This window comes from Phascolarctos cinereus, unplaced genomic scaffold (assembly GCF_003287225.1).
Source record: "Phascolarctos cinereus isolate Bilbo 61053 unplaced genomic scaffold, phaCin_HiC Scaffold_9;HRSCAF=440, whole genome shotgun sequence".
NCBI lineage: Eukaryota > Metazoa > Chordata > Mammalia > Diprotodontia > Phascolarctidae > Phascolarctos > Phascolarctos cinereus.
This window is the reverse complement of record NW_027556402.1, coordinates 2,640,972-2,654,481: the sequence shown is the minus strand read 5'-3', so window position 1 is coordinate 2,654,481 and position 13,510 is coordinate 2,640,972. Positions and strand designations below refer to the sequence as shown.

Sequence of the window (13,510 nt, the reverse complement as noted above, 5' to 3'; positions counted from 1 at the left end):
GTTCAAAAACACCAGCAGAGCTGGTGTGTACACGATGCACTAACTCAGTGATCTCACTCCATCTACAACTGGGAGATGGTACAACGGTAACTATTCCCATTTTACAGACGAGCAAAATGATGATGGGGTTGTGGAAGTGACTGTCGGGCTGTGGCAGAGCTGAGCCCATCGCTCAGCCCTCTTTCTACTCTACCAGAGCTGGACGCCCAGACCCTAGCACAGTGCCAGGTATGCAGCAGGAGCTCATGCCCAAAGAGCAGCTTCCGGCACGTGACTCCTGCTGTTGCTGGGCATGACGGCATCTCCGAGCCACAATGCTGCCTTTCAGACATCGGACCAACAATCAGTCAGACACCATAGAATGCACTGCTGGGGCTGGGGGGGATACAAAGTGGAGGGGTGCCAGAGGCCTTTCCCGCGACTCTCAGTCTGGGTGCAGCTGGGTGGGCAAGGAAGCCCAAAGCCCCCTCAAGATGCAGGCCCAGGCCCAGCCGGCTGCATCCCTCTGACTTCTCTCCCACGCCCCCATCCCTGCTTTGAGCTTCCTTTCGTATGCCGTCTTCCCCCACTGGATTGTAAGAGACACAGTTCTTTGTCTTTGTAACCCTGCACTCAGCAGGGTGCCGGGCACATGGTTGGCACGAAGGAAATGCTTCCTGACTGACAAAATGGAAACCTGTGGGGGCAGTCCACTACAAACTGGGCATTCGCTCCAGCAGAGCAATCCCTTTATTGTCCAGACTGAGGCTCTCCCCCAGCGCCCGGTGCCCTTGGCTGAGTGCTATGCAAGTGTGAGTTTTACAATGGAAGCTAGTGAGTAGCCTTTTCTTCCCTGTTCCCTTCAAAAGCCATCCTGATCAGGGTTTCCACACCTGGGCTTGGCCTGTGACACGGCCCAGGGACAGCATGCTTCATGGCATGCACCAAGAAGGCCAGGGTAGCTGGACGGCAGAGTCAAGTCCCCACAGGCTGCAGAGAGGGGCTGGCAACAGGAAGCCACTGTGGCTTACTGAACAGGGAGTGACGTACTGGACACATACTAGAGGAAAATCACTACAGCAGCTGGGTGGGAGACGGATCAAAGAGGGGAGACTTGGAGCAGAGGACCAAGCAGGAGGCAGTGATCAAGTGCCTGCCAGAATTTTTTCCCAGACATCCCACTGCATCTGCATGCCTTCCCTTTTAAATCCTCCCCAACTCAGAACTTCTGTCAGTGAGGCTGCCATTCTTCTAGTCGCCCAGGTTTGCAATCCTAGAGTCATGCCCGACCCAATCTTCCCTCTACCTGTGCTCCAACATTCAATCTGATGCCAGGTCTTCTCGCTTCCACACCCACACCATAATCTCACACAGGTCCTTCCTTAGTTCACACGCTTCTCACCTTCTGGAGGGTGGTCCCCCTGCTTCCTTTCCCACACCCACAAAAATCACCCTGAGAGGAAAGGTCTCCCCAGGCCATTCTGCTGCTTAGGAATCTTGAGGGCCCCTCATGCCTCTAGAAACAACCATAAATGCTTCCCCTGGACACATCGCTGTCTTGGCTTCAGCTTTCCTTTGTAGACTTCATGCTATGCGCCTTCTCAACACCCTAGTTCTGCCAAACTGACTTGCAGCCACGTCCCCCAACATGTTTCTCCCATCTGTCTCCAGGCCAACACCTGCAATTCACATCCCACTCGCGTCTGCCTCTTCCTTGAAGGCTTGGCTCATGGCAGAAACCTTTCCTGGTTCTGCTCGTCAGTGCACTCACCCTCCCCAAAGCAGTTTGTGTTTCATCCTCTATGTATAGACAGTTTCCCTAAGCACCACAGAAGTGCCTTGAGGGAGAGCCCGCTTTCTCCTTCCCAGAACCCAGCACATCAGAGGCTCTTGAACCAGGAAATGGTCCAAATCTTTACAGCCAAAAGACTGGCTGAAAGGGGCCGAGTGACATACGAAAAGAAAAGGCTCCTCCCTGGGCACCTCAGAGGCAGGCCAGTCTCCTCAGCAAGGAGTCTCTCCTATACCATCAAGGTCACATGACATTCCTCCATAGCCAGATGATTGACAAGGCTTGATTGACAAGGCTCCAGGCACCGGCGGGGACAAACAGCCTTGCTCCATGCCATCCCACTCACTGTTCTAGAACAGGGCCTCAGAGCGCCCCCAAAGAGATTAAAAAGGAATGGAGAATTGTTTAACAACTAAAAATACAATAGAACACAGATAGAATACGTGTCTTCCTAAGTTCATATGCAGTCCACAGGGGCCGTCTTGGTTTGAGCTTGACCCTGTTACTTCTAGAGTCTTGGGCAGGTCCCAATGGAAAAGGGCTTCTTGGGACTGAGGCTCCAGCCAGACATTTGGGCTGCATCTGAGGATCCCAAGGCACCCCTCTCAGGCGTGCCGCTCCCTTCTCCTGAACCCGTCACTTCAACATAGTGTTTCTGATGAGGCTTTGAGGAGTTGTTTCATGATTCACAGCCTTAGTCTCTGCAGAATCCATGCTACAGATGACCCAAAGGCATAAAAAAAAAAAAAGCTGTGTACAACAGGTTCGATAGGCTATAGCAGCCTTCTGCCAATGATGATCTAACGGCTGAAGGTTAGTGCTGAGGATACGTCTGATCAGCAAAGGAGTTGGGCCTGCCCTGGAGTCGAAGCAGGGAGTGGCACACATTCAGGGTTAGGCACTCAGGCTGCAGCAGCACGTGGAAGCCATATCAACTGGAGGGCTGAACCTCTGTGGAAAGTCTAAAAAGGGAGAGCCCCCCACCCGGGTGGTGATTGGCAAGGAGGGAGAGAACACTGACACTGAAGAGATGGGGATGGAAGGAAAGGGTTTTCTAAACCTTATTATTTCTATCCTTATTAACAATAACAACATATAATTACGTTTTTTATTCACAAGTTTCCTCCAAGATATTTCTAAGAGACACAGAGAATTTGATTTTAAATCTATGCCACAACTCTTTATGATATAAAAAATCCACAGTAAAATACACTGCACATTTCATGATTTCACTTTACTTTTAAAATCAGAGACAAGCTTCTTTAAACTTACTTTCTACTCTCTGACACTGTACAATCACGGAATCAGGAAATGAAGAGGACCCCAGAGATCGCTTGGTCCCACGGAAGTCAACGGAGGCTCACTGACTTGTCCATGCGTTTGGTCATCTCCCAACTCTGCCTGTGCCCTGGCTCCTTCTCTGTTGTCTACAAACATGCCCATGTCTACACCTTCTCCAAAATCCTCACTTGAGCCTTCCGCCTCTGCTCTCTCTCTCTCCACCGAGTCCATTCTCACCACAGTGACAAGCAGTCTCTTCGTTACCAAAGCCAGTGGCCTCTTCTTGGTCCTCCTGCTCCTTGGTGATCCCTCTCTCCTCTCTCAGTTTTCAGGACGCAAGCCTCTCTCCTGGTTCTCCTCCCACCTCTCTGACCACTCCTTCCCTGTCTCCTTTGCTGGAGCCTCCTCCACATCTTGCTCCCTAACCGTAGGCGTCCCTCAGGGCTTTGCCCAGGGCCCTCTTCTCTTCTCCCTCCACACTGCTTTACTTGGGGATCTCGTCAGCTCCCAAGATTGTCCTCAATGTACTTACATTGTCTTAACCTCTCAGAAGATCTCCAGCTCTCCAACCACCCATTAAACATCTCCAACTGGGTGTATGGTAGACACTTCAAACTCAACATGTTCAAAACAGAGATCATTCTCTTTCCCCCTAAACACTTCTCCCCGACCCCTTCCCTATCACTGTAGAAGACAACAGTCTCCTCCTAGTCTCCCAGGCTCACAACTTGGGTGTCCCCCCCGATTCCTCCTAAATCTGACTGGCTGCCAAATCCTGTCGTTTCTACCTTTGTACAACATACCTCCTTCTCTCCACTGACACGCACCACCTAGATGCAAGCCCTTTGTCAAAGAGAAAGGAATCAGAAATACATAACCATCCTTAATTTAATATTGAACAGGGGAGGTGCTATAAAAAATGAGAAGAATCTGATTTTTCTGATTGAACTGCTTGATATTGTGACCTAATACCTGAGGATACACCCGTGGCATCAGAGACCACGGCCACTTTGTTCAGTGCCACGGAACTTGTGATCTACCTCAGCTGTGGACAAGTGCTGAGTATACAAGCTGGGAGTGGGAGCACTGAGGATCCTAGCCCCACAACAGGGTGCACAAACCCAGGCCCAGCCTGAGCCGCACGGTCCAGGAGCTGCTAGGGACACCTTTTCTGGCTGCACAGGTCTCTGACTCAACCCTAAGATCAGGAGCCCAGTACTGGGGGCCAACCTCCAACATTTTGGTTCTCCCCCTTCTCCCTGGCTTACCAGAATCATCCATTACAGAGATGGCTTGCTCAGCCTTGTGCTGCAGAGCCAGGAGAGCTGCCTGCCTTCCTTGTAAAGCTCTCAACTCCTCCTGCTGCTGTAACATTCTTTTTAACAAATCATGTTGTTTCTTCAAGCTCTCCAGCTCTTCCCTGGGCTGCTGCTGAGGATCTCTGGCCTGAGGAATAAATCAATCCATGCTTAATTCCGAGTTGTCCAAGTGTTCGACTGCACCCCCAGACACACAACTACATCTTTACACTAGTAAAAGATAAACCCCTCAGAACAAGCTTTTCATAGTCTGGAGTAAGAGCGTAAGATCTGAATGGCTCCAGAAACAGAGCACTCTCTATGAAGGCAGTGAACACAGGAAGGAGACAAGGAAGAGGGAGAAGACACATTCAGGGGAACAGAGAGAGGGCATATGGAATTAGAGAAGGACCACAAAAGCACACATTTGGGCAGTACCCCAGCACCATGTCTTTCAGACAAGCCACATTAGGACACCTTCTCTACAGTTGGCACCAAAAAGAAAACCTCCCCAAACCCTTCAGAAATACTCCTGGCACTACTAACCAAAGACAGGAAGGACTGACTTGATACTTTTATATGGTAAAGTTTTAACTCAATTATATGAAACTTCAGTTATTAATTTCATCTTATTAATATGGTAGATACTCTTAGATTATGGAAATAGCTCAGAAATGTGCAATGTTCCATTTTAAGGTAAGTCACTGGTCTTCAAGTTTTTTCTCTCACAATGAGGATCACATCACTGACCCTGATGCCCCACCTTCAGAGAAGCCAGTTTCTTACTAATGCCAACAAGGTTAACCTCGGTGTGGTCCTGCTCAAAGGTAGTATCTATACAACTGCCCTATCCCACTTAAAACTAACGAGCAGATTTTAAATTTCATTCCAAAAACTCTAGTCAAAAAAGGATAAAGGCAACCCTTCCAGACGAAAAACATGACTTCTTAAAGTCACATACTTAAGCATGAGACCCCTCAAAAGATATAATAGCTTAATGTGCAAGTCAGAAAATGGTGGCACAAATTGTAACAGACTTTTCTTTTTATCACTGACTTTCTGATATATTATTTCCCAGTGAGGTATCTTAAAATAGAATATAAGATGCCTCATACTTAACATTTTTATTAGAAACTTTCCCCCAAATCTGAATTTACGTTAACTCTAAATTTCCACCCCCCAAAAGTCTGGTAGGGTCAAGGTTTTCTTAAGTGGATAAGGATGTCTAAAGAGTTTGCAAAAGAGAACCTAGGTTGTTCACTGAATATACCTCCTCTTTGTGAAGTCAAGCTGCACTGAACTAGTTTACGGACATGTTTTGGTTCTCTGGAGAAATCAGGGAGAAGAAAAGAAAGTCACTTCTGTGTGACTGTCCCTCCCAATTCCATTCACAAACACTTACATACTTGTCGGGATCTGAACAAAGAACACCCCAAGCAAGTGAGAGTAACTATGATTTTACAGCCTTCTGGAACGCCAGTCCCTCATTAACTCCTGGTCAGTAAGAAGTCTCTCAAGTCCCCCTATAATACTGCTGAGATGCTCTCCTTCTGTACTACAACTGCCATTGAAAAGGAGTCCACCATTATGCGAGCTCCACGATGACGTGGTAGGAAATATGAATGTGCATATGAAACAGATAATCCCACCCACTTTATACTGCTGAGAGCTATACTGTAGCTATCTGTATACACCATGGGGACTTGGAGGCAGTTAGTGATAACCATGTCAGCTCTGAACATTCCTGTCTGGTCAGCACAGTTTGGGTCAGGGACATTCTGGTAACATAATCAAGGCCGAGAGGACTGAAGAAGAGAGAACAAGCAGGTGCCAGCCAACGAGCGTGGCCTCCATGGACCAACTCTGCCTTTTCCAACCCTGCCTGCCCTGTGTAACCTGACCACACAAAACCCCATTCCTTCTCATCAGCCATCGGTCACCCTCTGTGTATCCGGCGCCTGACACATCTGACTTGTCTCAGGACGGGAAGAAAAGCTCTGCATTACCTGCACATGCCCTCCAGACTGAAGGCTGAAAGAAGAGGCTGCTACCCCCTCCTATGCTCTGCACTCGCTGTCAGTTTTTATTAAGAACTACAGACAACACAAGTGGGGGGGGGAAAGGAGAGAAGAATGCCAGAAATGACAAAAGAGAAGGAAACCTGGTGGAAGTCAGACCTCAAAAAGAACCTCTGGTAGCTGGGGTAATCAAGGCTATAGTATATCCTGACCCAACAGAGATGTTCTCTGTCTTACTGGAAGATGCCCAGCACTGAACCAGTCTTTGTGGTCACTACAGCGGATGAGGCGAGTACCTCAGGGAAATCCTCTACAAATGACCATCAGATGGCTCCTCTTCCTAGGGAGTGACTGACCTTTTAGAGGACCACACCCCAGAAGCATAACTAGATGCTGCTGCTGTACACCTTACATTTCTCCACACTCAGGCAGTGGAGACGGCCGCTCACTCAGAGTCTGGCTCACAAGAGCTTTCTGAGGCCAATGCCTGTGGGCTGCCATGTCTCTCCCCTCCACCTGGGGCGTTCCTGCTGGAAACTCCCTCGTCAGGGTCACCTGTAAAAGTGTCGCTCGGGGCCCCGCCTTCCTCTGCTCACTTGTGGGCTGGGGATGACACTGGGTTCCAGGCAGCCAAGGCTGGAAAGGCTCAGAACCAGGAGGAGTCTGCTTTCGAGGCTCACCACTAGCAGAAGCCTGGCCTACCACTGGGGGATGAAGTCTCCCTAAAATAAAATGGCCCCCGCTCCTGCGTGGCCAGAGTAGAGGGGGCTGAGCCCCAGTTATCAGGCAGCCTAAAAACTTGGACTTGGCCCTTGCCCCAAATGTGAGGCCTTGTCTAAGGGGCCGCACACGCTGCTGGAGGAAATGAAGGGTGTCACTCCTGGGGGTCTGGTCGCCAGGGAGAAGTGAAGAAGGAAGCCGCAGTGAAAGGATGGATGGGATACAAAGAGAGGGACCAGCATTGCTGATCTTACAAGAAGCAGCATTTCACGGGCTAGGGGACCATCTGGTATGCAGCAGACACACTAATGGCTACTGCCAAGGACAAACGGGCAGAGACGAGAGAAGCCAAGCTCCCCTTTTGCCTTCCCTCCCTCGAGGGTCACCTCTCACTTACTCTGCACGAATGCGTGTTTACATCATGATTCACACCTCGGCTCCCCCACGGGGCAGGAGAGCTGCTGGAGGGCACGCACCCTATCTGTACCTTTCTTTGCATCCCCAGCGCGTAGCACAGAGCCTGGAACACAGGAAGCGCTTAATAAATGTCTGGTGATGATGATGATGAAGACAGCATGGAAGGATGGAAACAGGGAAGTCCACAAGTAAAAAGATTAGCAGAGGTTAAGAAACAAACTCCGTTCACCACTATCAGGCTAGAAGGGGGTCCAATGGCCTGGAAGTGGAGGTGGGGTGGTACAAGAGGAAAAGCTCAGGGGTCTGTGGGCTGGAAGCCTACTCTGGTGACCCCGCCTGCCTCAGTTGCTCATCCGTAAAATGGGAAGGCTGGAAAGTAGTGTTGTCTGCGTCTGGGAGCAGAGGAGGCAGGGGGGCCGACAAGGCTGCCTCTCCAGGAAAAGCAGCCGGGCCAGACCACATTGGCCACAACTGCCGAGGGCATTAATGCTAGGCTAAAAGAAAGACGGGGACATACCAAAGCAGTGGGGAGAAATCTTGGGCCTTGTTAACGTAGGGAAAAAAGGGAGCCACAAAAACCTCTATGCCTCCTTTCCAGCAGGAAGCACCCTCTCGGCTCCACATCTACCAACACACACAGAGGCAGGTGGAAGGGTGAAGGGTATAAGCATCCACAGAAATCCACCCTGGCAGTGCCAGGCCCCAGGCTAAGCGCTTCTACAAAGATGACCTCCCTGGAACCTCATGACAACCCCAGCAGGAAAGTGCCATTATGACTCCCTTGGACAGCTGAGCAAACCGAGGCAGACAGCAGTGCGGTGACAACAGATGGAAGATGGAGCAAACACAAGATTCCCGTGCATGCCTACTGATCCTTTACAAAGAAGGTGGTGATGAAAACTTAGTCAAGGAGGACGGCCCTGCAGGCTTCTCCCTTCACACATCCCAAGCCTCTGTTCACAAGGCCCCCAACAGGTGACTGACACTCGCCATAGCAGAGCTCGTGGTGAAGGCGGCGTTTCCTCTGATGGTGAGGTCCTCCACATGCCCCTGCTGGCATCCGATGCTGTGGGGGAGGCAGGAAAGCCATGAGCCTCCTAGGAGAGATCTGCAGCCACTCAAGAGGCTGGCTCGACCCTCCGGAGGAGGGAGAAGTGTACAGTCACGGTGGGCTGCCTTCAGGAAAGTGCAGAGCTCCAAGGATGCCCCCAAGCTGACAGCACCATGTGGCCGCACTGGCCAGGACTCGGATCCTCTGATCCTGTCTCCAACACTTACTGGGTGCTCTTGCACTAGCCTCATTTTCCTCATCTGGAAAAGGAGGGAGTTGGACATGATGGTCTCAAAGGTCCCTTCCAGCCCTAGGGCTGGGATTCCAGGAACCGAAGACACAGAGGCCAAAGGAGAGGTGGGGGGCATCCAAAAAGATGGGCTGGTCAGCATGGCCAAGGCCAAGGGGACCAGGTAGGCAGCCCAGGGGCCAGCTCTGCAGGGGCTGTGGTGAACCAAGGCAAGGTTCTGCAGCCAGGAACAGGCTGCAATCTCCATCGCTGATGGGACCACCCAACATGAGGAAGTGGGTACATGCACACGTGGTATACTGGAGGGAGACCGTCCAGCTTGTTCTCAAACACCCCTCTGTCTCTGGAGGCTGCCATGATGCCCTACCCACTCCTGCTAAAACCCAAGGTTCCTTTTCACCAGACACAGCCAAAGTGCAGGAACTGACCCCCAGAGTAGATCAGCGGGGCCCTCAGAGGCCTAGGAAGAAGTTCAGCGTGAATATACACATGATTAGCTGATGCAAGATGAAAATAAAACTAGGAGAAAAGAGCTAAACCTTCATAGAAAACACAAAAACAGTATGCAGCTATGGAAAGCTGAGCCCTTACGTGCATCCCTCTCATGTTGGAGCAAGGCTAAGCTTATCCAGAGATTCCAGGAAATAGTGAGTGCGCAGGGAACCGAAATGTTAAGGATTTATTTTATTTTAGAGAGGAAGAAACTTGAGAAGCCAAGAGAGACTACCTGACTGACCCCCAAAATGACAGCGAGGGGATAAAAATCCTTTTTGCACGGGTGAAGATGAAGGACAGGGAGAGGTGGTAAGCCCTGGGCCTACCATCTAGGCAGGCAGCCCCTTGGTCCTCCTGCTGACTTACGGAGGCCTGCTGCCCCAGCAACCAAGGAGATGGTGAGCACCTACCATGGGACCAGATGCTTAGCATGTACCTCCATGTGTGCAGCGTCGGTGAGGTGCTCAAAGCACTCCCCCACTGCAGAGCCAGAACTAGCCTATCAGAAACAATGAACAAATAAAGCCAGACAGCACATAATTCAGAGCTAGACTGGGTAGCACAGACTGTAAGTGCTTCAGGAATGCAGAGGAAGGAAAGATCAGTGGGGGCTGAAGCAACCAGGCAAAGTTTCAAGAAAGTGAGACCAGAGAAGGAAGGACTTTTCTGACAGTCACTAATCAGAAGCACAGTGACTGCTGGGGTGGGAATGACAATACGTCTTAAGAAAAGGCCTCATTGGTTAATTCTCTTCTACACAGAGTGGTGTGTGAGTAACAATGCCGACATGGCTTCACGGAGTGGCAGCAATGACCAGGTGCGTGCTTCGACTGACACCAGACTGACCTGGCCCAAATGAAACCAAAGCTTACCCCAGTGGCCTTTGCTTAGTCTGGCCGGTGGAGGGCCAGCTGGAGGGCCAGCCCTACAGATATGGATTCATGGCTCTTCTTCCTCTGAGTTATTACTTCTGTGCTTTTTGAGAGTGGATACTACTCCATGGAAATGTAAAATGCGTAGCTCACAAAGAACACGCTTCAGTGACTGTTACAGATACTGAAGCCAAGCCTTTCAAGGACCATTCAAGCCCACAATGAACCAGGATGAGTCACACCAAAGTACAAAGGTGAGTGTGGTCAGAAGTTAAGACAATACCAAGAACTGACAAACACCATTTGTGACGATGTCTGAAGAGAGGCAAAAGCCTTCAGAGGGACCTGACGGGCAGCGGGCTGTCCCTGCTCCTTCTATGATGATGTAGAGGCTTCTTCAAATTGGAAGGACAATGCAAAAACTGCTTTTACCAAAAACAAACAAACAAAAAAAAAACAACCCAAAAAATAAACAAAGCTGCTAACTTTTGCTATAAAGAAAAAATAATTGCCATGGACAAGGTAATACAAGGGCTGGTATTCTAGAGACTGGAGAAAGGTCCTTAGGTTGACGCTTTCTTCTCAATCCAGACTACTCCGAGACTGCCATTACAAGAGCCGCAGGCTCTGAGGCCTGGGCAATTTCATCCATATGTAAAGCATCCACTCCCCAAAGGTGTCTAGGCTGGTTTGTTTTCTTTTCTTCAGTCTCCAGTGGCCTAGAAGACTTTGAGGGAACTGAGCGACGTAGAGGGAAGGAAGAACACTGAACCAAGATACGGACAAACTGAAAAGCTGCAAAGTCCCAGAATTACCAAACCTGCCCAGAGGAGATGGCATGGTGCTGTAGGACTGTACCATGCTATACACGTCGTTAACGGTTAAGAAACTGATCCAAGAGGTGGGGGACGCATGTTCTCCAATGTTTCGGTAACTCACCCAGTTTAAGCTCCACTTAAAACCTAGGGGTAACAATCAAGGGTAGACTGGGAAAAAACAGCCTGTTTGTCAGCACCTCCTCTGCTGCTTCCAGACTTAAGTGCTGAAAAGAGAAGGGGCTTGCTCAGGCGCACACAACCTGGGAGTATCAAAGTGATGCTCAAACCCAGGTCTTCCAGGTGCTAAGCCAACATTCTGTAGTCACTAAGCTGCCGTGAATTAAACCTGATGAATGATCAAGGTGAACTTTTGGCTCTCTGGTAGAATCCTGATTTTCCTTTTCCCGTTTTAATGACAGAATCCTACAACATTTGAAAAGGGGATCCTGGGGAGAAAGACACGTGAGAGACATCTGGCAGAGGAAAGAAATGGATAAGAGGTGAGTCTGGCATTAAGGATGTCATTCTTCTAAGGATTACAAATCACTCTGACTGATGTGGGACTGACAAAATAAAGCGGAGGAGGCATTATTCATGAGGAATGCTAAAACTGGAAAACTGAAGGGAAACGGGAGCAAATCCAAAACCACAAAGTTTGTTTTTTCAATTAATGTACTGGGGGGTGGGAGGGGGAGGAACAGAGCTCTCTGGGATTTCACGGTACAGGGACCGGGGCACACAACCCTTGACCAAAGCAGACCAGAACACACTCAAGAATGTAAATCAATCTTTGAAAGTTGCCTGGGAGCCTTGAGAGGCTCCCTTACCTGCCCAGGGGGGTGTGTCGGGGCAGGCCTTGAGCCCAGGTCTTCCTGCCAACAAGGCCAGCTCTCTGTAGCTGCTTGGCCATATTGCATCTCAGAAGGAGATTGTTTTGAAAAATTACATTGAACTAGGGTAACAGGAGAGCAAACAGAAAGCAACTGAATCATCTGACCTGAATACAAATTTAGCTTTATATTCAGCTCACACTTTATCCAAAGCAGCATCTGGCAAGGCATCAAATGAAAACAGTAAATTAAACCAAACACACTGCCTACAGACGTGTCTGAAAAGAATATTTACCAACTAGAATCTGTGGCTGCAGCGGCCACGATCTGCTCAACCACGCCCTAGGGAAACAGACCAGTAAGCAACACGACCCTTCTCTAACAGGAGTCTTTAACTCTGTGTGTGTGATGTGCGTACATGTGGTATGTATGTGGGATATGTGCATGCGTGGTGTGTGTAGTGTATATATGTGGGGTATGTGTGCATGTGGTATTTGTGTATGCGGTATATGTGTGTTACGTGTACACATGTGTGGTGTGTGTATGTACATGTGGTATTTGTGGGGGGGGTGTGCATGTGATGTGCTTGTGGTGTGTGGTAGGTGGGGGGGTGTACATATACCCTCTGGCAGTCAGTCTGGCACAACCTAGGGCCCTCTCTCAGAATGCTATTTCTGAATAACTGAAGGACAGGTCAACGGGTTTCCCCAAGTCCATCCATAGCCTAGGCCCCTCTGCGCCTCCTTTTCCAGTCCACTTTCTGCCAGCATTGCTCTGCCCAGCCCCCGCTGCCCTCCCCCTTCTGCCAGGCTACAGATCAAAGAGCCACCTGGCACATTCCCACCAGCTGTCCTCTCATCACCAACTTCAAATTCCTACACAAGTCCACCAAGTCACCAACACAACGCCGGTTAAGCCATCTGGTCTGGCCTTTATTTTAAAGTAATCACATGAATAAAAGAAAGGCAGCAAGCACTGTCTTGTGCATAGAGAGCCAGCCTGGGTCTGGGTTCAAGTCCTGACATACTGGCCATGAGCAAATCCTTTCTCACAGGACTTGAGGCGACTCCCAAAGACTCTTAAGTGAGCTGGCCGCTGGCCAGGGATGCCCAATCGCCTTGGGAGAAGGCGCTGCCTGCGGGGGAATCTTCAACAAAAATGAAATCATAGGTCTAATCCCCATTCCATAAAAATAAAAAGGAAATATTTCTGAGCCAACAAAAGGAGTTTTATCCCAAGGAAGAAAGTCTTACAAAACAGCATTTCCTGTCAAATTAAACACACTCTATCTTAAATTACTTTCCATGGGGCTAACTTCAAGGGGCAGTTATCTTAGAATCCTACACACACTAAGGACAAAACATGGCAAATTAAAACAGAAAACATTTGTGAGAAACTCTGGAGGAAATGATCCCAGCACTCAATCTGATTATGGAATAATGAGTTGAAAGAATTTTCAACTAACATATAAACAAGCAAAAGGAAACACTAAAAACATTTCCTTCTGACAAAAGGCAGGGAAAAAATGATCTGCTGGATTTTAAGTCCTGCTAGCTCTAGGAAATCTGATCTGCTACCCCAGGGCTGGTCCCCACCACTGCTCCCCCAATACGAACTTCACTTGGAATCCAAGACCATCAGACACACTCGAGAGGCAACTCTTCCTAAGCTGTGAAGCTCAGAAAATAT

The 13,510-nt window shown here is 49.3% G+C and overlaps 1 protein-coding gene across 1 annotated transcript in view; it reads right to left on the bottom strand.

Moving 5' to 3' along the window:
* The window catches only part of PCM1 (pericentriolar material 1), an 82,239-nt gene that overhangs the window by 58,207 nt on the left and 10,522 nt on the right, over positions 1–13,510 (bottom strand). The window contains 1 exon segment of the mRNA XM_078148557.1: positions 4,321–4,498. Within this exon segment, the coding sequence (XP_078004683.1) occupies positions 4,321–4,498 (178 nt within the window).